Source organism: Neofelis nebulosa, chromosome 9, assembly GCF_028018385.1.
Source record: "Neofelis nebulosa isolate mNeoNeb1 chromosome 9, mNeoNeb1.pri, whole genome shotgun sequence".
Classification (NCBI taxonomy): Eukaryota; Metazoa; Chordata; class Mammalia; order Carnivora; family Felidae; genus Neofelis; species Neofelis nebulosa.
The window spans coordinates 122972227-122996266 of record NC_080790.1 but is presented as its reverse complement, the minus strand read 5'-3'; the positions used below and the strand labels follow the sequence as shown (position 1 = coordinate 122996266).

The 24040-nt window shown below is 41.4% G+C and overlaps 1 protein-coding gene and 1 long non-coding RNA gene across 8 annotated transcripts in view; one reads left to right on the top strand and one right to left on the bottom strand.

Moving 5' to 3' along the window:
* CHD6 (chromodomain helicase DNA binding protein 6) overlaps positions 1-24040 on the top strand; it is a 209800-nt gene that overhangs the window by 98970 nt on the left and 86790 nt on the right. For 6 of the 7 annotated variants that reach the window (XM_058685611.1, XM_058685610.1, XM_058685606.1 and 3 more), the window contains 7 exons: positions 7965-8027; positions 10654-10712; positions 11588-11705; positions 16945-17031; positions 17217-17351; positions 21816-21937; positions 23133-23376. In XM_058685611.1, the coding sequence (XP_058541594.1) occupies positions 7965-8027; positions 10654-10712; positions 11588-11705; positions 16945-17031; positions 17217-17351; positions 21816-21937; positions 23133-23376 (828 nt within the window). Of the gene's footprint in view, positions 1-7964; positions 8028-10653; positions 10713-11587; positions 11706-16944; positions 17032-17216; positions 17352-21815; positions 21938-22399; positions 22576-23132; positions 23377-24040 lie in introns of those variants that run through there. The other variant, XM_058685612.1, reaches the window with a different exon arrangement.
* LOC131485776 (uncharacterized) lies at positions 21603-22393 on the bottom strand. The gene is made up of 2 exons (XR_009249008.1): positions 22313-22393; positions 21603-22209 (listed from the first exon to the last, which is right to left on the bottom strand). It is a non-coding gene; the product is annotated as an uncharacterized LOC131485776 (long non-coding RNA).

The window sequence follows — 24040 nt, the reverse complement described above, 5'->3', positions numbered from 1 at the left end:
AAGGCAGTTGGGAATAACCTGGGTGAGAAATGAAGGTGATTTAGACCAGGGTAGAAGCATTGGAGGTGGTGAGAAATTGCTGGATTCTGTACATATTTTGAAGATATAGCCAACACGATTTCTTGGCTAATCAGACACAGTGTGTGGAGAGATAGGAGGAATCAAGAATTACACCAAGATTTTTGGTTTGAACACCAAGAAGGATAGAATTCACTCAGTTGGGAGAAAACTGTAGATGGAATGGGTAGGGAAGGGAAGTTGACTAGGATAGCAGGAGTTTACATTTTAGACATTTTAAGTGTGAAATACCTCTGAGATATTCAAGTGGAGATGGCAGGTAACAATTAGATATATGAGTCTATGAATCGAGGGGAGGTTCTGAGCTGGATACATAAACTTGGCTGGTGTCATGATGTAGCCCTTATTTAAAACCTCAAGACTGGACAAGATCACCAGAAAAATGAGTATGAATTGAAAAGAGTAAAAAGTAGGCCCTAGGGAGTTCCTGGAATGAGAGTTGATGTGGGAGGATTCCTTCTTCCAGGGAAGAGACAGTAGGTCGTGGCAGGGCAACACTCATTGCAAAGGGAAAAAAAAAGAGAATGTGTCTTTAAAGACATCAGATATCTGTGAAAGCAACAAGAATTAGATTAACTAAAATTCCAGACAGTGATGAGCTATTTATTACTAGATGAGCCGGCAGTTGCGAACTATTTCTTCTCTGGAAACATTCCTCAGTTCTAGGTGCAGGTTAAGGATCAGGCTTGGCTCAAACAGACTTCTCTGGGTTGAAGAGAAACCATCACCATCTGCCCCTGCTGGTGAAATGATTGGAAACTAGAAGATCCCCAAAGCAAAGGGCTCTCCCCAGGACATTGAGGAGTTCTGGGGTAGCCCAAGAAGTTAGTGGCTCATTCAGAAGGCAGATTGAAATCTCACAGTATCATGGTACCTATAGGGAAAATCTCACTAAAGGGATGGACTTAGTGTAGAAAAACTAACTCTCCCTGAAGAGAGGTTTTTAAGAGGGGCACCTGGGTGGCTCAGTCTGTTAAGTGTTCGACTCTTGATCTCAGCTCAGGTCGTGATCTCACCTGAGATTCATGAGATTGAGCCCTGAGTTAGGCTCTGTGCTGACAGTGCGGAGCCTGCCTGGGATTCTCTTTATCTCTCTCTCTCTCTCTCTCTCTCTCTCTCTCTCTCTCTCTGCCCCTCCCTCACTCGCACTTGTTCTCTCTCTCTCTTTCTCTGTCTCTCAAAATAAATAAATAAATTTTAAAAAAGAGAGTGAGAGATTTTTAACTTACTTGGGATTGGAGACTCCAGGGCTCAGGAATAGAAAGACCTGCCACATTCAGTCAGTGGCCCTGGACATTCATGCTTGAGAAACAGGGTAAAACAAGAGATGAATCTTTAAAAAAAATTTTTTTAATGTTTATTTATTTTTGAGAGAGACAGAGACAGAATGCGAGTGGGTTGGGGGCAGAGAGAGAGGGAGACACGGAATCCGAAGCAGGCTCCAGGCTCCGAGCCGTTAGCACAGAGCCCAATGCAGAGCTCAAACTCATGAGCTGTGAGATCATGACCCAAGCTGAAGTTAGACGCTCAACCAACTGAGCCACCCAGGTACCCCTGCTAAGCAAGAGATAAATCTTAACAGTAACCCAGGCCTGACCCAATTCAGTGTCTCATTGGACCCAGGGACTACCCCCTCTCACAGAGAAAATAGGAAATAGTTGTGGAAAATATTGTTAGGAGCTGCTAAGGTTCCTTTATTCACAGTATCTACCATAAGTAAAAAACTATTGCACATTTGAAAAAGCTGGAAAAAATGTGACTAAAAAGTAGAAGTAATATATAATAGAAGCAGACCCTAGATGATCCAGGTAGTGGACTTAACAGAAAAGAATTTTAAAATAACTGATTAACATGTGAAAGAAAATAAAAGAAAATGAGCCAAAAAAAATTTAAAGTGAAGAATTCCAGTGAAGAAATGAATCTGTAAAGAGAATCGGTTCAACAGTCTAGACTGAAAATTCCAATTTAAAAAACTTAGAATACAGTGGATGACTTTAAAGGCAGATTAGAGGGGCGCCTGGTGGCTCAGGTGGTTAAGCGTCTAACTTTGGCTCAGGTTATGATCTTGCAGTTCATGAGTTTGAGCCCCATGTTGGGCTCTATGCTGACAGCTCCGAGCCTGGAGCCTGCTTCATAGTCTGTGTCTCCCTCTCTGCCCCTCCCCCGCTCACACTGTCTCTCAGTCTCTCAAAAATAAACATTAAAAATGTATATATTTGTGTGTGTGTATAAATCTAAAAACTTTTTAAAATCTAAAAACTAAAAAATTAAAATAACCTGCAATAAAAATTAAAGCAGGTTAGATACAACAGAAGATAAGATTGGTGACTTTGAAGACAAATCAATAGAAAATTTCTGAACTGCCACATAGAAAAAAGAATGGAAAGAGCAGAACAAAGCATATGAAACAATTGGGGTGCAGTGAAAAAGTGCAATGTGTATCTCTGATTAGAGTCCTAGATGTGGAGGAGAGATTGGAGCAGAGGAGTGTTTGATGATAAAAGTAAATGGCTAACAACTCCCAAAAACTGATGGGGGATATCAACCAATACATTCAGCATCAGGTAACTCCCAAGCAGGGAAAATACAAAAACAAAAACCATATTCAGGCACATCTGAAACTGTAGAAAACCAAAGACTTAAAATCCACTAGGTAAAAACTGACTACTAACTTTATATTAAATGGTACGATACTGAATGCTTTCCTGCTGAATTTGGGAGTAAGAAAAAAATCCCACTGTTATCTTTATATTCAGAAATGCAGGGGATACCTGGGTTTCTCAGTTAGTTAAGCATCCAACTTAGGCTCAGGTCATGATCTCACAGTTCGCGAGTTCGAGCCCTCTGTTGGGCTGTCTGGTATCAGCATCGAGCCTGCTTCGGATCCTCTGTCCCCCTCTCTCTCTGCCCCTCCCCCTCTTGCTCTCTCAAAAATAAATAAACATTAAAAAAAAAGAATATGTAATATAAATTTTAAAAAAGAGATACACTGGAGGTCCTGGCCATTGCTATAAGTAAACAAAGAAATAGAAAGTTTAAAAATTGGAACGGAAGAAGTACGATTCAGTATTTGTAGATGACATGACTGTGTGTGTTGAAAATTCAACAGAATTGACAAACCATTAGAATTAATAAATGTGGATTTAGCTAAATTGTTGGATACAAAGACAATATACATAAACATCTACTTTATTTCTGTGAACTAGCAGCATGAAATCAGGAAAGAAAAATTCTAAAATGCCATTCGTAACATCATCAAAAATATTAGATATTCTGGAATAGCTCTCAAAAGATATACAAGCCCTCTCTATATGAAAAACATTGCTGAGAGAAATTAAAGAAGACCTACATAAATAGAGCAATGTATGACATACATGTATTCAATATTGTTAAGATGTCTGCAGTTCATTCCCAGTCAGAATCTAACCAGGGTGTTTTCTGCTGGAAATTGATGATAGAAACACAAAAGACCTAGAATAGCCAGGCAGTCTTTCCGGAGAACTCAGTTGGAAGACTCTCTGTAATCCAGACTTTTAATCACACTCCAGTAATGAAGACAAGGTAGTGTTGCTATAAAAACAAGTAGAACCAAACAGAGCTGTGCTGCTCCGTAGGGCTCCGACTAGCCCGATGTGGCTGTAAGCACTTGAAATATGGGTAGTCTCCGGATGGCCAACAGGCACATGAAAAGATGCTCAACGTCGCTCCTTATCAGGGAAATACAAATCAAAACCACACTCAGATATCACCTCACACCAGTCAGAGTGGCCGAAATGAACAAATAAGGAGACTATAGATGCTGGAGAGGATGTGGAGAAACGGGAACCCTCTTGCACTGTTGGTGGGAATGCAAACTGGTGCAGCTGCTCTGGAAAGCAGTGTGGAGGTTCCTCAGAAAATTAAAAATAGACCTACCCTATGACCCAGCAATAGCACTGCGAGGAATTTACCCAAGGGATACAGGAGTACTGATGCATAGGGGCACTCGTACCCCAATGTTTATAGCAGGACTCTCAACAATAGCCAAATTATGGAAAGAGCCTAAATGTCCATCAACTGATGAGTGGATAAAGAAATTGTGGTTTATATACACAATGGAGTACTACAGGGCAAGTACTACTACTTCGTTCTTTCTCGAACGAAATATGGCCCTTTGTAGCAACATGGATGGAACTGGAGAGTGTGATGCTAAGTGAAATAAGCCATACAGAGAAAGACAGATACCATATGGTTTCACTCTTATGTGGATCCCGAGAAACTTAACAGAAACCCATGGGGGAGGGGAAGGAAAAAAAAAAAAAAAGAGGTTAGAGTGGGAGAGAGCCAAAGCATAAGAGACTGTTAAAAACTGAGAACAAACTGAGGGTTGATGGGGGGTGGGAGGGAGGGGAGGGTGGGTGATGGGTATTGAGGAGGGTACCTTTTGGGATGAGCACTGAGTTTTGTATGGAAACCAATTTGACAATAAACTTCATATATTGAAAAAAAAACAAATATGGGTAGTCTGAATTCGGATGTGCTTTAAGTGTGAAGTACACATCGGATTTTAAAGACTTAATGAGTGAATATAAAGTATCTTATTAATAATTTTATATTGGTTATACATTGAAATAATAAATTTTTGCATATATTGCTTTAAATAAAATATTAAAATTCATTTCATCTGTTTATTTTTACTATTTTTATTTTTAGAGAGAGCACGAGTTGGGGAGGCGGGCAGAGGGAGAGAGAGAGAGAGAGAGAGAGAGAGAATGAATCTCAAGCAGGCTCCATATTCAGCACGGAGCCCAATACAGGGCTCAATCCCACGACCCTGGGATCATGACCTGAGCTGAAATCAAGAGTTGGGAGCTCAACTGACTGAGCCCCTATTTTTACTTTTTTAAAAAGGTGGCTGCAAGAAAATTTTAAATTACTTTATGTGGCTTAATGAGTGACCTTTGTGGCAGCCATTGCTGCCACAACAACACTGCCACATTGCTGCCACATGATTCAACAACACACAAGAATGTATAAGAGAAAAGATTGATAAGGCAGATTATGTAGAACTTCTGTTCATCAAAAGACACATTTATAGAAGCAAAAGGTAAATCATAGATTGGCAGATAGTATTTGTAATCTATATAACTGACAGGACACTTATTCAGAAATGTATAATGAACTCTTACAAATTTAAAAAAAGGACAATTTTTAAAATCGGCAAATGACATGAATGGAGCTTCACGGAGAGGTTATCCACACGGTCAGTAAGCATATGAAAAGGTGCTCAGCATCCTCAATTGCTAGGGAGATGTGAATTAAAGATGTGAATTAATTAAATGTAAAGATGTGAATTTAGCCACAAGAACGGCCAAAATTTTAAAGATTGACAATATCAAGTCACCTGGAACTCCCGTACATGGCTGGTGGGTATAAAAATTGTCAGAATCAGTTTGGAAAAAATTTTGACAACATTCATTAAAACTAAACATATAATCTACCTCATAACCTTGCAATTCCACTTTTCGGTGTATATCCAAGATAAATGAGTGCATTTGTCCACCAAAATGTACACAGTGTATATAAATGTTGAAAGCAACCCAAATATTCCTCAACAGCAGATAAATAAATGGTAGTATATTTATACAACTAAATACTATGCAGAAATACAGAAGAATGAACCACATACTATATAGTTCCATTTACATGAAGCTTAGTAGTAGGCAAAACTAATCAGTGGTAGTAGAAATCCGAATAGTGGTTACTTCCAGTGGGGGCACGAGAGCCTCCCAGAACATTGGGAATGTTATGTAACTTGGTCTAGGTGATATTTATACAAGTGGGTATGTGTATGTGTAAGAATTCATTGGTTGTACACTTGAGATCTCTATATACTGTATGTATGCCATACTTCAATAACTTTTAAAGTGTTATGTTAGCTATCTGGTAGTTCCTTGCTGAGGAGGACTATGGCTCATCTATTTCTATAAGACCAGTGAATAAACCTAAAAGACAGTAAATAATGTGGAAGAAATTTAGGAAGGAAATGAAGTAGGAAATTAGGAAGGAGGTTTGTTCATTCATCTACTTTCTCTTAACCGGCACCTGTTCCTTTGTTGGTTGCAAGGTTGGGGTAGTGATCTTTGGCTTAAGAAAACTACACCAGGCTCTGGCCCTTTGCTGTTGGCCATCCTGACAGTATGGCTAGGTCCCTGTGTATGAAGAAGGAGGAGAATTTTTAATTAAGTGACATAGATTAAGAATATTAACTGTCTGCAGTCTGTAGCCCCGGTGAGTTAGATGCTTTATTTCCTCATGTATTTCCTCTCTCTTCCTCTTCCTTGTATTTAGCATTAACAAATATATACTGGTCACCCACTGGTGCCTGGCCTTTTCAGGGCTTTAGCTATAGCAGTGGATAAAACAAATAAGGATCCCTGCCCTCAGAAGGTTTACATTGTAATGGGAGAAGGCAGGCAACAGCCACCTACCGCCTCTTCCTTTCCTTACTTGTGCTTAAGAATCAGGCAGAACACTTGAGCAGAAAAACAAAAGCTTAGTCTGTATCCCCATCCCTTCTTCCTACTATATGGTAGGCACAATCGACTTGTCTTCTTGTTGAGCAGTGGGAGTAGACTCTTGTCGCTTTGGATTAACTTTGGCATGGCACCTAGCACCATGCCATGTGTCTAGGGGAATGTAATAAATATTTGTAACCTTTGGGAGCATCTGTCATCGCCTGCTAATCGCCATACTTCGTTTCTACCATCTGCCCTCCTCCTCTTTCTTTCGTTCTTCCTTTCTTTCTTTCAGTACTTTTCTGGAGAAAGTTTGATTTTACATATCTTTATATACCATTTTCTGTAATGGTGTGGCTCTGGGACAGGCGAACCCTGGAATGGGTAGGACCGAAGACAGTAGTAATGCAGCATGAAGTCATCCTTGGGGAAGTTCTGATCAGGAACCCAAGTTATCTTGGGGAGCTACGGCTATTGTGATGAGCATTCTTCTCATTCTGTTCTGAGTACCCTGTTGTGGACAAATACTAGATCTGAGGAGGTCATATAGTACATACAAAACCTCTGAAATAGGATGGCTCAAATAAAGTCCCAGAAAGAACATCAAACATAAGAGTGTTCTGACTCAACACATCCTTTTTAAGTTTGTAATTATTTAATCAAATACTCTGTAGAGAGATTTCATGGAGATCAGGAGCCTAGAAATGTTGATGTGTAGCCGGGGTAGAAAGGAAGAAATTAATTTGTTTTGAGTTAGGATTTATAGGCAAAGGATGATGGGTGAAACAGCCATTTCCAGACACAGAAGGGAAAGACGGTATCGTTTAGTAGAGAATAATTATGCCTTGCATTTGCATAGTGCTTACTGTTCCAAAAATATTTTCACATACCGTTTTATCCTCCCAGTAACCCAGTGAGATAAGTATATTTAACTCCTATTTTAATAGATTTGGAAACGAAGACGTGTTAATTGACTTACCCAAAGTCAGTAGCTGGTAGGTGTTAGAATTAGGACTCTTCGCTTCTAAGGCCCCCAGACTCCTTTCTGTTACACCTTTCTGAAAATTTTATGCAGCAACACGTAGGCAGGTTTGGCAGAAAAGGGAAGTCCTGGGACCAATTTTAGTGATCCTAAAGGCAGATCTGAAATTAAGAGTCTGAAAAACTGCATAACTTCTCTGCTTATGTGGAAGGGGAGGTGTTAGGTTGTGTCCAGACGTTAGAATGTTTGTGATCTTTTGATCACTCTGTGGACTGATAGGGAGGGAGGCCTCAGCACTCAAGGTGAACTTTCAGACCAAGTAGTACCTGCTATAGCATTTCTTACAGAATTATTTCTTGGATTCTGTGGTGCCAGTAATTTTCTTTCTTCTTAACCTCTGTCTCCAGGAGCCTCCAGAAGATGACGCAAACATCATTGAGAAGATCCTGGCATCTAAGACCGTCCAGGAGGTTAGTGGCTTATGTGTCAGCTTTTATATCACAGGTTCTCCCCTCTGTGAAGAGAGATTTGACTAGACAACCTGGAATGGTCCTGATTGGCCAGAGTGAGAGCAAAGCAATGTCTGGCTAGTCATTCTTTTATTCTTTTATTCTTTTATTCTTTTTATTATTCTTACCCCCATGGAAGATTTTAGGTCCTAAAATTCTTAAATATTTCAGTATAGCCCCAAATAATTTTTTCCCTCCATTGTGATGCTAGCAGAAGGTATTTTTGTCCCTTAGTTTCTGCAGCCCAGGGAAAGTCCTCAGGGGGCCAAGAAGAGAACGTGGAAAAAGAGCCATATTGAAAACATTTGGATATTGTTAAAATGTCAATACTACCCAAAGCAATCTACACATTCAATGAAATCCCAATCAAAGTTGCACCAGCATTCTTCTCAAAGCTAGAACAAGCAATCCTAAAATTTGTATGGAACCACAAAAGACCCCAAATAGCCAAAGTAATATTGAAGAAGAAAACCAAAGCAGGAGGCATCACAATCCCAGACTTTAGCCTCTGCTACAAAGCTGTAGTCATCAAGACAGCATGGTATTGGCACAAAAATAGACACATAGACCAATGGAATAAAATAGAGACTCCAAAATTGGACCCACAAAAGAATGGCCAACTAATCTTTGACAAAGCAGGAAAGAATATCCAATGGAAAAAAGACAGTCTCTTTAACAAATGGTGCTGGGAGAACTGGACAGCAACATGCAGAAGAGTGAAACTAGGCCACTTTCTTACACCATTCACAAAAATAAACTCAAAATGGATGAAGGACCTGAATGTGAGACAGGAAACCATCAAAACCCTAGGGGAGAAAGCAGGGAAAAAAACCTCTCTGACCTCAGCCGCAGCAATTTCTTACTTGACACATCTCCAAAGGCAAGGGAATTAAAAACAAAAATGAACTATTGGGACCTCATCAAGATAAAAAGCTTCTGCACTGCAAAGGAAACAATCAACAAAACTAAAAGGCAACCGACGGAATGGGAAAAGATATTTGCAAATGACATATCAGACAAAGGGCTAGTATCCAAAATCTATAAAGAAGTCACCAAACTCCACGCCCAAAAACATAATCCAGTGAAGAAATGGGCGGAAGACATGAATAGGCATTTCTCTAAAGAAGACATCCAGATGGCCAACAGGTACATGAAAAGATGCTCAACGTCACTCCTCATCAGGGAAATACAAATCAAAACCACACTCAGATATCACCTCATGCCAGTCAGAGTGGCTAAAATGAACAAATCAGGAGACTATAGATGCTGGAGAGGATGTGGAGAAATGGGAGCCCTCTTGCACTGTTGGTGGGAATGCAAACTGGTGCAGCTGCTCTGGAAAACAAGGTGGAGGTTCCTCAAAATATTAAAAATAGATCCACCCTATGACCCAGCAATAGCAGTTAGGAATTTACCCAAGGGATACAGGAATGCTGACGCATAGGGGCACTTGTGCCCCAATGTTTATAGCAGCACTTTCAACAATAGCCAAATTATGGAAAGAGCCTAAATGTCCATTGACTGATGAATGGATAAGGAAATTGGGGTTTATAAACACAGTTGAATACTACGTGGCAATGAGAAAGAATGAAATCTGGCCTTTTGTAGCAACGTGGATGGAACTGGAGAGTGTTGTGCTAAGTGAAATAAGTCATACAGAGAAAGACAGATACCATATGTGTTCACTTTTATGTGGATCCTGAGAAAGTTAACAGAAGACCATGGGGGAGGGAAAGGGGGGAAAAATGTTACAGAGAGGGAAGAAGGCAAACCATAGAGACCCTTAAAAACTGAGAATAAACTGAGGGTTGATGCGGGGGTGGGAGGGAGGGGAAAGTGGGTGATGGGCAATGAGGAGGGCACCTGTTGGGATGAGCACTGGGTGTTGTATGGAAACCAATTTGACAATAAACTTCATATTAAAAAAAATAATAAAATAAAACCACAGCTACAAAAGAAAGAAAGAAAGAAGGAAGGGAGGGAGGGAGGGAGGGAGGGAGGGAGGGAGGGAGGAAGGAAGGAAGGAAGGAAGGAAGGAAGGAAGGAAGGAAGGAAGGAAGGAAGGAAAACATTTGGAGGGTGGGTTCTTTAGATATCTCAGGACCATTGTGGAGATCCAGAGAGTATACCTGGAGTGAAAGATATGTTGTCACTGGTGAGAACATAGTTTTATCTTCAAATATTTATGAGAGCAAACTTCCTTACTTTGAGAGTGGGCACCGCTGATGTTTCGGGATGGTGGTCATGGGGTGTGCCGGAGACCTGTGTTTTCACTTGCACGCCAGGCTTTGGGCCTGGCAGCTTTAAGATCCTGGGCCGATTTGGGTTTATCAGCCGAACACTGTCCCAGCATGGACCTTGGAAGGACACCAGGAGGATCATTTTCTTTTTTACCTTCTGGCTAGCTGTGCATTCATCCTTTGGGAAAGCTGCTCAGTAGCTGTCAGGAAAAGAAGGGGGAAACTGAAAACATCCTCAGGAAGTCTGTACGAAAATCAAGCAGAGGTGTTGATTTACCTGTTTTCTTGTGCAACGTCAGGGCGATCTGTGGGGGTCTGAGCTGTTAACTGCTTGCTGTTGATTACAGGTTCACCCCGGAGAGCCCCCATTCGACTTGGAGCTATTCTACGTTAAGTATAGAAATTTGTACGTGTTCTTCATAAGTTATTTGTATTTGGATTTTATATGAATAAAATTTCCTTTCCCTCATCACATCACCTTCTGTATTTTCCAAGAATGGCCCCTGAGGCCTGACCTGTGGATCTTGACTGACTCAACTTCACCTTAAGCAGTAGTACTTACCTTTGGCTGTGCAGATAGTCTCCGGGGAAGACCTTGCTCCACTCAGTACCAGCTGACTCAGACTCTGGGAGTAGATCCCAAGGACTGGTGCCTTTTTTTTTTTTTTTTTTCTCAACGTTTTTTATTTATTTTTGGGACAGAGAGAGACAGAGCATGAACGGGGGAGGGGCAGAGAGAGAGGGAGACACAGAATCGGAAACAGGCTCCAGGCTCCGAGCCATCAGCCCAGAGCCTGACGCGGGGCTCGAACTCACGGACCGCGAGATCGTGACCTGGCTGAAGTCGGACGCTTAACCGACTCCGCCACCCAGGCGCCCCGGACTGGTGCTTATTAAAAACTCCCCAAGCCATTCTCATCTGCTCCTGGTGGAGAACCACTGTCCTGTAGCTCGCACTGTTTCCCTCCTAGATTTTTCTTTCTTCCTCTGCCTCGTGCCCACTTTCACTAATATGTGTTAATGACAGCTTGCCCATGCCTACCCTCCCTCTGCTCTCAGGCAGTTTGTGTAGAAGCTGCAGAGGGGTCGGTCATTTGGAGTTAGATTGCTGCATTGTTTTATTTTGTTGTCCGGTTAGTGCAAGGCCCTTCGCAGCCTAATCTCTGGCAGTTTCACCACAAACCGCTACTTCTGGGTTAGTCACCCTGTTTGCTGAAACACTGTAGGGCTCAGTGGTGTGGTGGTTTGCACTTGTCTCACAATTTGTATGTCTTTGGACAGTTCCTACTTGCATTGTAAATGGGCCACAATGGAAGAGCTGGAAAAGGATCCTCGCATTGCTCAGAAGATCAAGCGATTCAGGAATAAACAAGCCCAGATGAAGCACATTTTTACTGAGGTGAAGCAATATTTGCCAACTAATTTGACCACTACTCTTCTTGTAGTATTAAATGCTGAGTTTAAGTTTCTTTAAGTCAAAGCTCTGTGCAGAATTATTGCTCAAGTCATGTCGCTAAATGTGCACTGATTGGCAGCAAAACCAATCCAGGTTTAAGCTGAAGGAAAAAAATTATCCACCAAGTTATGAAGATCGAGCCTTATAAACTGGCAATTCATAAGAACGTGTATCTTGGTCAGAAAATCTATAAATAGCTAGGGTGAGAGAAATGTGCACACAACTCTTCATTCCCTCCTCCCCTCACTTCCCAAAACGGCAAGTTCCAAAGGACTTAAAGTTTGAATGTAAAAAATAAAAACAAAGCTAAAATATGAGAAAAGAAATAAGTAACTTTATATAAGCTTCAGTATTTCTTTTTTTTTTAAATTTTTTTAAATATTTATTTTTGAGAGAGAGAGACAGAATGTGAATGGGAGAGGGGCAGAGAGAGAGGGAGACATAGAATCTGAAGCAGGCTCCAGGCTCTTGAGCTGTCAGCACAGAGCCTGACGTGGGGCTCGAACTCACGAACTACAAGATCATGACCTGAACCAAAGTTGGAGGCTTAACCGACTGAGCCACCCAGGTGCCTCTAAGCTTGAGTATTTCTTTTTTTTTTTTTTTTTTTTTTTTAATTTTTTTTTTTTCAACGTTTTTTATTTATTTTTGGGACAGAGAGAGACAGAGCATGAACGGGGGAGGGGCAGAGAGAGAGGGAGACACAGAATCGGAAACAGGCTCCAGGCTCCGAGCCATCAGCCCAGAGCCTGACGCGGGGCTCGAACTCACGGACCGCGAGATCGTGACCTGGCTGAAGTCGGACACTTAACCGACTGCGCCACCCAGGCGCCCCTAAGCTTGAGTATTTCTAAGTATGGTACCTACGGCGAGAGGAACGATTGATGGATTTGGACATTAAACAAATCTGTAATGTCTATATATTAGAAAATACTTCATACAAATCTTAAATAGGACATATGTGCATCATGTACATACGCATATTTCCTAACTATATACTTATCTATGTGGCATATGTTCTTTTTATCTGGTGAAGGAGCCTTCCTGCTTATACGTACATATACACACACACGACAAATAGCTTTAATGATAAGAAATGCTTATCAGTAATCATACAAAACTGTGGTCAATTTCACTAGTAGTCAAGGAAATGCTAATTAAAATAGAGATTTTCTGTTTTTTGTTTACCAGATATTTGAAGGTTTTGTTATTTTTTTTAATGTTTATTTATTTGTTTTGAGGGAGAGTATGAATGGGGGAGGAGCAGAGAGAGGAAGAGAGAGAATCCCAAGTAGGCTCCACACTGTCAGCGCAGAGCCTGATGCAAGGCTTAAACTCACGAAGTGTGAGATCATGACCTGAGCTGAAATCGAGAGTCAGACGCTTAGCCGACTGAGCCACCCAGGTCCCCCATGAAGGTTTTAGAAATAAGTATTACCCACCACTGGGGAGGGTGTAGGGAAGAGATACTCTTGTGTACAGTGGATGGGAATATAACCTGGTAAGACCTGTCCCAGCAGTATGGCAACAGACATGAAATGTCTCCAACTATTCACATCCTCTGTCCCAGCACTTCCAATACTGTCATGTATTTTAAGGAAGCTAATGAGTCTTTGTGCAGAATCAGCTGTGACATTCAGTCATTTATATTGGTGGAAAATTGTGAACAAACAGAATATGAGATAGCAGACATTTGCTAGATTATGTATATATCCCATAGAGCAGAATATTGTGCAGCTAGGAAGAATGATATTGGAGAACATTGTTAATGACCTAGAAGGCGGCTTTAGTGCTATCAGCTGTTGTTAGTTAAAAAGGTCAGGCCCCCTTAGTGTGTGCGGCAGCTCCAGTATGGGGAGTGCAGGGGAAAAGAGGCACCATAGCAAGGCATGGAAAATGTCGTGAATGTGCATCAAAATGTGCCGTCATTTTCTCCTGTTAATGGGATCACGGTGACTTTTATTTTTTTCTTTTCTGTGTAACATGTCCGTTTAAATTTTTGTGCAGATAACTTTGAAAAAAAGAAGGGATAAAAGTTACTCTTAAAACGTAGGGGCAAGCACTAGGCCTCGAGTGCACTCGGGTGCCCTGAAACCATAGTACATCACTGCAGTACTTAATCAGCTCCTTCTGCGTGTTGTATTCCTTCTCCACAAGTGACAAAAAATTATTTTAGGATAATGTCAGTAAGCATTCTTCTTGTCCCAGGGTGCGGTCCTTTGTCCTTAGCTTTAGTGTTTGGCCCCAGCCCTCTCCGGGATTGCTTTAAAGCACGTGAGGGCTGTTTCTCGTGGCATTGTTCTTCTCATAAAGGACTGGGGAAAGAAGACAGCTGGAATTGGAAAACCATCTCAAGGCCCCACTGGATACTGTTCTCCTTCTGTTCTTGGAACATTTTATCTGCACCTCTATTTTAGCAAGTATTTGCTGTATAGTAACTTGTTTACATGTCTCTTTCTTCCATTTTAAGTCCAGCGAGACAGACAGGGACATGTCTTCCTTGTATTTCTATCCCTGGTACTAGCCACAGGGTCAGTGCTCAGGAAATATTTGGCTGCCCCCTTCCTTGGTAAGGGGGTGAGGTTGCCTTATGCTCTTCCCCTGCTCCAGAGTCTTTAGCACATTTTCTTGAAATAAAGTCCACAGTCCTTAATATAGCCTACAAAGCCCCGTGTGTCTGTTTTCTGCTTTATTCTCAAGGGAGAGATTTTGCCTGGGCTGGGAATAGAGAGCCAAAGCTATGTTCAAGTGTATAGAAATAACATACCAGGAGCTCATAACTCCCGTCGGGAGGAAAGACTTTTGAGAAGACCAGAGGACATCTTGAGATTAAGGAGGAGGAAAAGTGGGGAGTAGTTCCTATAATATGGTCTTCAGTCTTGACCTGTTCAACGTTTTTATTAATGACTTGGATAAGTGATATTCTAATAAGATCAACAATAACTTAGTTTTGAATAGAGCTGCTTCATATCTATTATTTCCAGCTGCTTTATGTGAAGGAGGCTCAGGCTCGAGAGGCTAAGACTTCCATGCTCCGTGGGGGTAGAGGCCTTCTGGCTAAGCCCAAATTCCTGAAAACCAGACCCAACACTGGGAGAATAGATGACAAAATCAAAGTTCATGTTTACTGGAGAGGCTAGGATGAATGAAATAGAATGGCAGTAAATAAATGTAATGTCATACATTTGTATTTTTAAAATCTTTATAACTTCTGGGTGGGGAAAATGACTGACTAGCAGTTCTAGGGAGAAAAGATAATGCCCATTAAATTACAAGTTTCCTGTTGGCCAGGAGTAGGCCGTGCAGCTGCTTAAAAAGCAACAGTAATCTTAGAACATACCACCAGAACAGTCCTGCTGTGCCTTTTCTTTCATTCTTGAGTGTTCTGTTCCTTTGGGTATCAGGGTCCAGTGGGGGACTTTGGGGACCTGAATGCAGCTGCAGGAGGACTGTAACACTGGTAAAGGAAGCACAGCTGAGTGTTGTCAGCAGATGTGGAAACTGGACTGCACGGTCCTAGGAGCCTGGGCTCTTGGAGCCAAAGTACCAGGGTATAGGTTATAGGTTACACACACACACACACACACACACAGAGCTTGGTGGCCTTGAGCCACTTGCATAAGCTCCTTCAAACCCACTATCCTTCTCTGTGTAAAGCAGAACCCCTAATAATATCAGCTTCACAGAATACCTGCAAGGACTAAATGACACAGTGTTTACAGAAGTGCTTAACACAGAGCCCGGCGCCCACGGTCACTGTTCATAAATGTTAGCTCTCTGCATCATTAAGGGAACTAGAAACTTGGGACCCAAACAACAGTTGAGCACCTTGGGTAATTTCACCCAGATAGGGTGGAGATTGTTGAAGAGCCAGCATAGAATGAAAATTAACTTTGTTGCTGCTCCTGTGGATGAAGCAGTGACACCAGCGAGCCCCCATTACAGGAAGGAAACTAGGCTGTAATTTAATAATAATAAAGATAAAGATCATGATGCCACCACCAAGCAGGCAGAGGTAAAGCTGTCTTGGCAATGGGTCAGGTCTTAGAGGGCAGTAAATTCCGAAACAGGGAATAATGGAATCTGAGGGAGGGTTGCCAGGGATGTTATAAAAAGTATTCCTGTGTTGAAGATGAAACTAGATAGCCCCTAAAGTGCCTTCCAGCCAAAGGAGCAATAAGAACATTCTAGCAGTCCAGGAGGAGGGCTTCTGGGTAAGAAAGTCCTGGGTAAGTGTTGCAGTTCACACAGCTCTGTGGCTTTGGTCACATTACTTATTTAACCTCTCTGAGTCAGTTCCCTCATCTGTAAAGTAATTATTGCATCTAGTCCATAAAGTAGTTTTGAGACATAAAGCACTTAGCATTACCCTGGGCACACGTTAAATATTTCCAAGTGATGCTTATTGTTGTTTCGTAAGTACACTTTTTTGGGAAGCATAATGTACATGAAGGTAAACAAATCCTGAGGGTGCAGCTCAGTGAATTTCTACCAAATAAACACACCTGGGTAGCCACCACCGAGGTCAGGAAATAGAACATTATCAGTCCCCCAGAAGCTTCCCCTCAGGGGCGCCTGGGTGGCTCAGTTGGTTGGGCGTCCAACTTCGGCTCAGGTCATGATCTCACGGTTTGTGAGTTCGAACCCGCGTCAGGCTCTGTGCTGACAGCTCGGAGCCTGGAGCCTGCTTCAGATTCTGTGTCTCCTTCTCTCTCTGCCCCTCCCCAACTTGTGTTCTCTCTATGTCTCTCAAAAAATAAATAAATGTAAAAAAAAAAAAAAAATTTTAAAAACAAGAACCTTCCCCTCATGCCTCCTTCCAGTGTTTGTTATTATTATTGGCTTATAAAAGAAAAAGAAACTAATTCTGAGTTTCCAAGGGTTATCTTTGTAATGAGAAGCAGTAAGAAAAAAGGAATTCTTGTGCTGGTTTTTGCACAGTACTGTAATGACCTTTAGGGAAGTTTACATCTGGCCCTGATGTAACCTGGAAATTCAGTCACAGCAGGGTTTGGGGACAGGGAAGAAATGTCTGCGCTGTGACTTTTATTCACAAGCTACCCCTTCCATTGTGTATTTCCTGATAAGGCCCAGAGTAGGGGGTGACTTAAAGATAAAACACAGAGTGTTGGTTTTGAGGGAAGGGGGACACTTTCTAACTCTTCTCCTTTGTTTGTACTAGCCTGATGAAGACTTGTTCAACCCAGACTATGTAGAAGTTGATCGCGTCCTGGAGGTAGCCCACACCAAAGATGCAGAAACAGGAGAGGTGGGTGTTTGGCCATTTTGACTCACTTATAGTGTCTTCCCTTCTTACTACATGTTTTGCTTGTTTTGTTAACGTGTGGTCTTCGTTTTAATGGCATTCATGTGTTACCGGGTGGGTTTTTCAGTGGTTGGCCAGAGCATGATTGGCTCCTCTAATCCAGTAGCTGCTATCCTGTTTCCCACCAGGAGGTGACGCATTACCTGGTGAAGTGGTGCTCACTGCCTTATGAAGAAAGTACGTGGGAACTAGAGGAAGATGTGGATCCTGCAAAAGTTAAAGAATTTGAGTCTCTTCAAGTTCTCCCTGAAATTAAGCATGTGGTAATGTATCCGTGTCGCTGTTTGGCACCTCTTACAACATGTAACTTTATGAACTTGGCAGTCCTGTATGTCTTTTGGGCTGTGCTCAGAAGTGGTCTTCATTCGTGTCTTCCCTTTGGCCACTCTCCATTGAACCTGCAGTTCAGACTTTGCTGGCACTCAGATCAACATTAGATCTAGGCTCTGTTTTGATGTGTGTGACACTGAAAAACCTTGAATATGAGCTTAGGTTTCTTGGTATATGGCTGCTATATGGAGTCAGGAAGATAGAATGTGTAAGAAATGCCTGAAATATTGTTTCCTGTTATCTTTTGCTCCATCAGTGATCTTTTTTCTTTGTTTTTATCCTTTGCCTTGACTCAACTGGAATATTTTAAGGGGAAGAGCTATCTTTTATCTATAGATCCATGAGTTTCACAGAGAGAACATAGGTTTTCAACATACATTTATTTAATCAGTTTATCTTTCTGATTCTGAAGAACTGCCACCAAGATGCATAAATGTCCCAGGGTATCTGGCAAGTAGTTATATATGAAGTATCAATAATTAAAAGGAGGTAGAATTAGGATAGAGCCTGATTAAGATGTAACTCACTTGGGAAGAGAATCAAAGTTATTGAACATGGCTGTAGACTGGAATATGAAGTTTCTGTTTAAAAAAAGAATGACCATTTTGGGGCACCTGGGTGGCTCAGTCACTTGAGCATCTGACTCTTGATCTCGGATGAGGTTGTCGATCTCACAGTTCAGGGGTTTGAGCTCCCTATGGGGCAGTGTGCTCACAATGCAGAGCCTGCTTGGGATTCTCTCTCTTCCTCACTCTCTGCCCCTCCCCTGCTCATGTTCTCTCTCTCTCTCTCTCTCTCTCTCTCTCTCTGTCTCTCAAAGTAAATAAACCTTCTTTTAAAAATCACTATTTTTACATGAAAAACCCTTATCCACCTCCTTATTAGTATTAGTTGTTTTTATGTTGCTGGAAAGTTAGGACTCAGAAGATGAGACCTCAACATTGAACTTAGATCTCTATCAGAGTCCACTCAAAAGCAGTGTTTGTTTTAGTTTTTTAGCATATGAAGTGTATGGAGGAGTCTTGAGGTGTAGAACTGTGATTAGAAATCTACATAGTTTTTAATGGTGTTTTGTTACATGACTAGTTAATAAATTTCTCTTTCAGACCTCTCTTATGACTGTTGCCCCTTGTTAATTCAGTCCATCAACGACCTATTAAACATCTCCTGTTGGTTGACTCTTGAGTGACATAGAGTAAGAAGGAAGCTGCATGCCGAGCCCTCAGGAGTGCACAGGTTAATGGAAAAGGCATGTGTATGGACACACATGGCCCCAGACTAATTGGGACATGTGGCCCAGCGCAGGGACAAACTAGTGTAGGGGGGGAGAGTAGAGAGCATTTCCATTCTGCAGCTAATTGTAAGCTATTATCTTGAAGTAATCAGCATTCTTACACTCTCAGCTCGAATCCCACTTATTTCCTCAGACTGACTGACTACACAGATTGGTAAGAACATGAATTCTCAAGTGTCTTCAGGCAATTTCACTTCTCCTTTACTCTGCTGTTGCCATGCCGCTATTATCTCTCATGAACCATGCTAGTATTTCACGCTTGTCTTTTTGTTTCTAATTTATTTGTTCTCTCGTTTAAAATGCACATTTTAGAAATTTTACTCCAAAAGTTCTAAATTGGAATGGCAGCTAGCAATATAATTAAAGCTGTCTTTTTATGTATTAAGGAAGAGACTGGCTCCAAATGGTAGTTTACCTGAATAATTTTTTTTTAAGTTTTTATTTAAGTAATCTCTACACCCAGCATGGAGCTCGAACTCACAACCCGGAGATCAAGAGTCACACGCTCTTCTGACTGAGCCAGCCAGGCACCCCCGAATAGTTCTTTTTTTTTTTTTTTTAAATTTACTTATTTTGAGAGAGAGCACTTGAGCACACATGAGCAGGGGAGGGGCAGAGAGAGAGAGGGAGGGAGAGAGCATCCCAAGCAGGTTCTGCACTGTCAGTGCATAACCTGATACGGGGCTCAAACTCACAAACCATGAGGTCATGATCTGAGCCAAAATCATGAGTTGGTTGCCTAACCTTGACTGAGCCACCTAGAACCCTCCCCGCCCCGAATAAATTTTTAAAGGGATCTTACTCTGGGCTTTGAAGTTGAGACATGACCCGCCAGTCTTGATGAATATAGGACATTTTGCATCTGAAAGCTTTTTGGTAAAAATTGGTTATGTATAGGTAAAATATGGAATTTTTAGAAAGCAAGAAGTGACGCTGGTGATGATTGTGCCAAGAAAGAGTCTTTTAATAGGCAGAACCCACTTTGGGGGGCTCTGAGAATCAATTCTCCTCTTTCAAATTTAACTAAGTAGTCACTGAAGGTGGTGGAGCCATTGGGTAAGTTCTTTCCTGTAGTCTGTACCACTTAGGAATATACCAGAAACTCCTAGCTGATTTCAGGCCTTAGGCTCAGATAGCTGAAATTTCTGGCCAGTAGGTGATGTTAAACTAAGACCTTTAGCACTGAGAAAGAGGGAAACCCAGAGGAGTGACTGGATGACAGAGTGATACCTCTACTTTTGGAGTTGTACCAAGGCAGCAAAGTAAAAATCTGCAGTGAAATTCCATCCTCCAGCACTTAACAATGCTGAGAGTGAGCCACTAAGTCACTGGAGGAACATTCCAGAAGGCCTCTCCACAGTATCTAGTGAAGTAGAGGAGCATGCCCGATTAAAGAGGTACATGGACTTTGGGGATCTAGCCTGACTGGTTCCTGTAGGTTAAGAAGAATATATTTTCTTTAATGGAACAGAGCAAGAGGGTTTATATAGGAATATCTTTGTTTAATATCTTTTTCTTTAAAATCATTATTTTTTACATAATAAATTATTTTCTCCCTTATTTTAAAAGCACCTATACTTATGCTCTTATAATAATATTCAACAGAGCCCTATTTTAAAGGGCTTACCCTAACTGTAGCTGTAGTAATTTTGTAGGTAAGCTGTAATGTGTATTTTTCTGAAAGATCATGGACAGATTATACTTAACTCCAAATGTCAATGATATAATTGGGGATATTTTGTTAATTTCACATGCAAATGGTTTAGTTTCGGGTAATAACATATTTCAGGTGTAAATTATATTGTAGAACTCCAAAGTAGAATTACCAAAAACTAAAACCGTTTAGAAAAGTTATAGTCTCAAAATTCTCATTTATAACTACAGGTAGAGCTAGGGATTTTTAATTTATAAGACTATAAACTGTAACTTGGGGGCTCAATTTGCCTATACGCAAAATAGCCAAGTTGCTTTCCAAATAATGTAAAGCCTAATTAAATAAGATTTTTGGATGGGAAGCCTCCACACCTGAAGGTTTAAATTTTCCTCTGATTATAATTGAAATTCCAATGGCATTTTAAGAGAACTTGACAAGTTGATTCTAAAGTTATACAGAATAGTAAATAAGATAGAATAGCCAGGACACTTTTGAAAAATAATTCCCTAATCAGATAAAAGGCTATAGTAATTTAAAAATTTGCTTTTATTGCAGCACTAGACAGTCTCGTGGAACAGAATGAAAAATCTGGGTAGAGCTCCATGGATACATTAAAACTTAGCATGTGATAAATATGGCATTTCATATCAGTAGAGAAAAGATCAATTGTATTTAGAAATCAGTGTTTTATATGGGAAAATAAGACAGCTATTATGTTTATGAGGAGTTTAAGGAATTTGCAGTTTTGATTTTATAGGCTTTTTGCCTCATACTGACTCTCAGAACTAATCAACAAAATATTTGACCCACTGTACTTTCCTGAGTTATGCCACATGCACAAAGAAATAACAAAAAGAAATTATCTATAGAAACCAAAAACCTAATATTGGCTTGAGGGGAGATGGAGGTATTAAGTGGGAGTGGCATCTAAGAGTTTGGGTCAAACTGTGTAACACCAAGATTTTAGGTGGGTGTGTTTGTCTTCTTCATTAATTGCTTGCACATTTTATAGAGGTTTTCTTTTTTTAAAAAATTGTTAAATATTTATTTTTGAGAGAGAGACACACCCAGAGGGTGAGTAGGGAGGGGCAGAGAGAGGGAGACACAGAATCAGAAGCAAGCTCCAGGCTCTGAACTGGCAGCACAGAGCCTGACATGGGGCTCGAACCCACCAGCCATGAGATCATGACCTGAGCCGAAGTCGGACGCTTAACCGACTGAGCCACCTAGGTGCCCTGAGGTTTTCTTAGTTTAATCTGGTGAAATCAAGAAAATACAGGGTCTCGCCTGCACATTAGTCAGAAAATAGTAGCTGCGGTTTCATGCCAGCTTTAGGGCAGTGTTTTGAGATTTGCCACCTTCCCCATTATTATCCTATGTCCCTATTCGTGTTACGTTCCTCAGACGTTATTCTCAACGTATTTTGTGTTCTCTGCCTTCCTCCATTAGGAGCGGCCTGCTTCGGACTCCTGGCAGAAACTGGAGAAGTCTCGAGAGTATAAGAACAGTAACCAGCTCCGGGAGTACCAGCTGGAGGGGATGAACTGGCTTCTTTTTAACTGGTATAACAGGTGAGGAACCAGAACCAGGGCTGTCCTCATGGATGATTTTCCTCCCAAGTGTGTACCTGGAGCTAGACTGTCGCCTTAGCCTGCTCAGAGCAGCAGTAGAAGGTGGTGAGAGTGTGCAACCTAGCCATCAGTTTAGGGTGCTAATCTTTGCACAGGATGCGTGCCAAGACTTTACATCAGGTGCTTCTCCAACCAGAAAGAATGGTCTGTAGACATCATTGACTTTGTGCTGCTTTTTACTTGTCCATTCTAGCCACAAGGTTAGACTCAACCTAGATGAAACAAAATCCGAAAGGTCGTTATCTTTAAGTCTTTAGCAAAAATTGGCTCTAAAAGGGAGTAGATCTGGATTTTAGTCCCAACTCTGCTACTTACTCATGAGCCCTGGATGTTCTAAACTTGGGCTGTAATTCTCAATTTTGGACTCTCTGTGCTTTAGGTCTTGTCAGAATCTAGGCGAAACAGATGAAATATGAGATTTTTGTAACATTCTAGAGTATACACCTAGTATGGATTCTAAAGACAGAATGCTGCAGTGGAGAATACACAAGATGGGACCCTGGTGACCTGTGTTCTAGCACAGTCTGCACCACTTACTCACAGAGCCTCTTGGAGTGCGGCTCATGTGGCCTTTCCAGGTATTGGGTTCCCTATCTGTACAGTGAGGGGCGAGACTGACAGGGGCCACACCCTTTGAATGTCACAGCTCTGTGCAGTCTGTGATTCTGGGTCACCAGAAGAGACCAACATTCTTACTCTGACAAGGAATTTATTGTGTGGGTTAAAAGTTAACCCTTGATGACAAAAATAGTAGACCATGAAATTCACGTAACTTAATCTTTTTATTTTTGCCTTGGCTTCCATGACGTTTGTCAGGTACAGAAATTGGCTTAGGTTTGAGGCATATTTCTCTCCTTGTGGCTCACTATTATTTTAATTTTTGGTATTTTCAGTTTATATGGACCTCTTTCCTGTATTTTCTCCCAAGTTGCCATAATTCCTTTTTGGAAGTAGTCAGGGTGTGAATCATAAGAATAAAAACTCGCTTCAGTTGCATCTCTGGAAAATGCTGATAAGGCCCTTCACTGATGACCTTATAGGTCAGGGTGTGCTTCTCAAGTATCATTTTAGTTCTGCTCAACCTCTGCCGCTTTCCTATATCGATGATGAATTATCTGTATTTCTTACTCTACAGAAAAAATTGTATTTTGGCTGATGAGATGGGGCTAGGGAAAACCATCCAGTCCATCACATTCCTCTCAGAGATATTCCTCCGAGGAATCCATGGCCCTTTTCTCATCATCGCCCCACTCTCCACCATCACAAACTGGGAGCGAGAGTTCCGGACGTGGACAGAGATGAATGCCATTGTGTACCATGGCAGCCAGATCAGCAGACAGATGATCCAGCAGTATGAGATGGTGTACAGAGACGCACAGGTGAGCCTTACATGGGTCTTAGAGACCCGGTGACAGCCTGATGTCGTTCAGAACAGCCTTCCCATCACTTGTCTTCAGGAGTTTTAATGCCCTGCACCTTAGGTTGCTGTTGACTGACTTTGTACAGTCTTAAGTTTACTGAGGTCGACTTTTGTTTCTCCTTGGTAGTTTACTTTGATAAAACACGGAATTTGTAGGGCATGCTTGACACTCTCTGACATATGCCAGAGGCTCTTCTTGGGATACTGAAAGCTTGGCTTCTTGGTTGGCTTATGAAGTTTCTTTTACGTGCAGAAGATTTTATCTGAATTGTTACATGCTCAGTGAAAAAAGTGAGGGAAGAATTAGTGTACAGAGGGTGGGTTCCTAGCCAGGGAGTTTGGAGAGGTGGTTAACACATTTGACAGGGAGGGATAAAGAGAAGATAGGATTCACATTGTTAAAAGCACAATAGATTGTGGTGTTTGTTTGGTTTTTGTTATTTATAATCACTTTACTGAGTATGCTTGTAAGCCTGTCTGGCCACTGGTTTTTCTAATCAAGCAAGGTGAAAATATAAATGAATCCAGCCAGAGGGAAACCAGTGCTCTCCCCCCAGGGACTTCATAAAGCAGCAAAAGGAGACATTTGGAAGAAATTTATGATGTGTTCTAACACAGTGCAG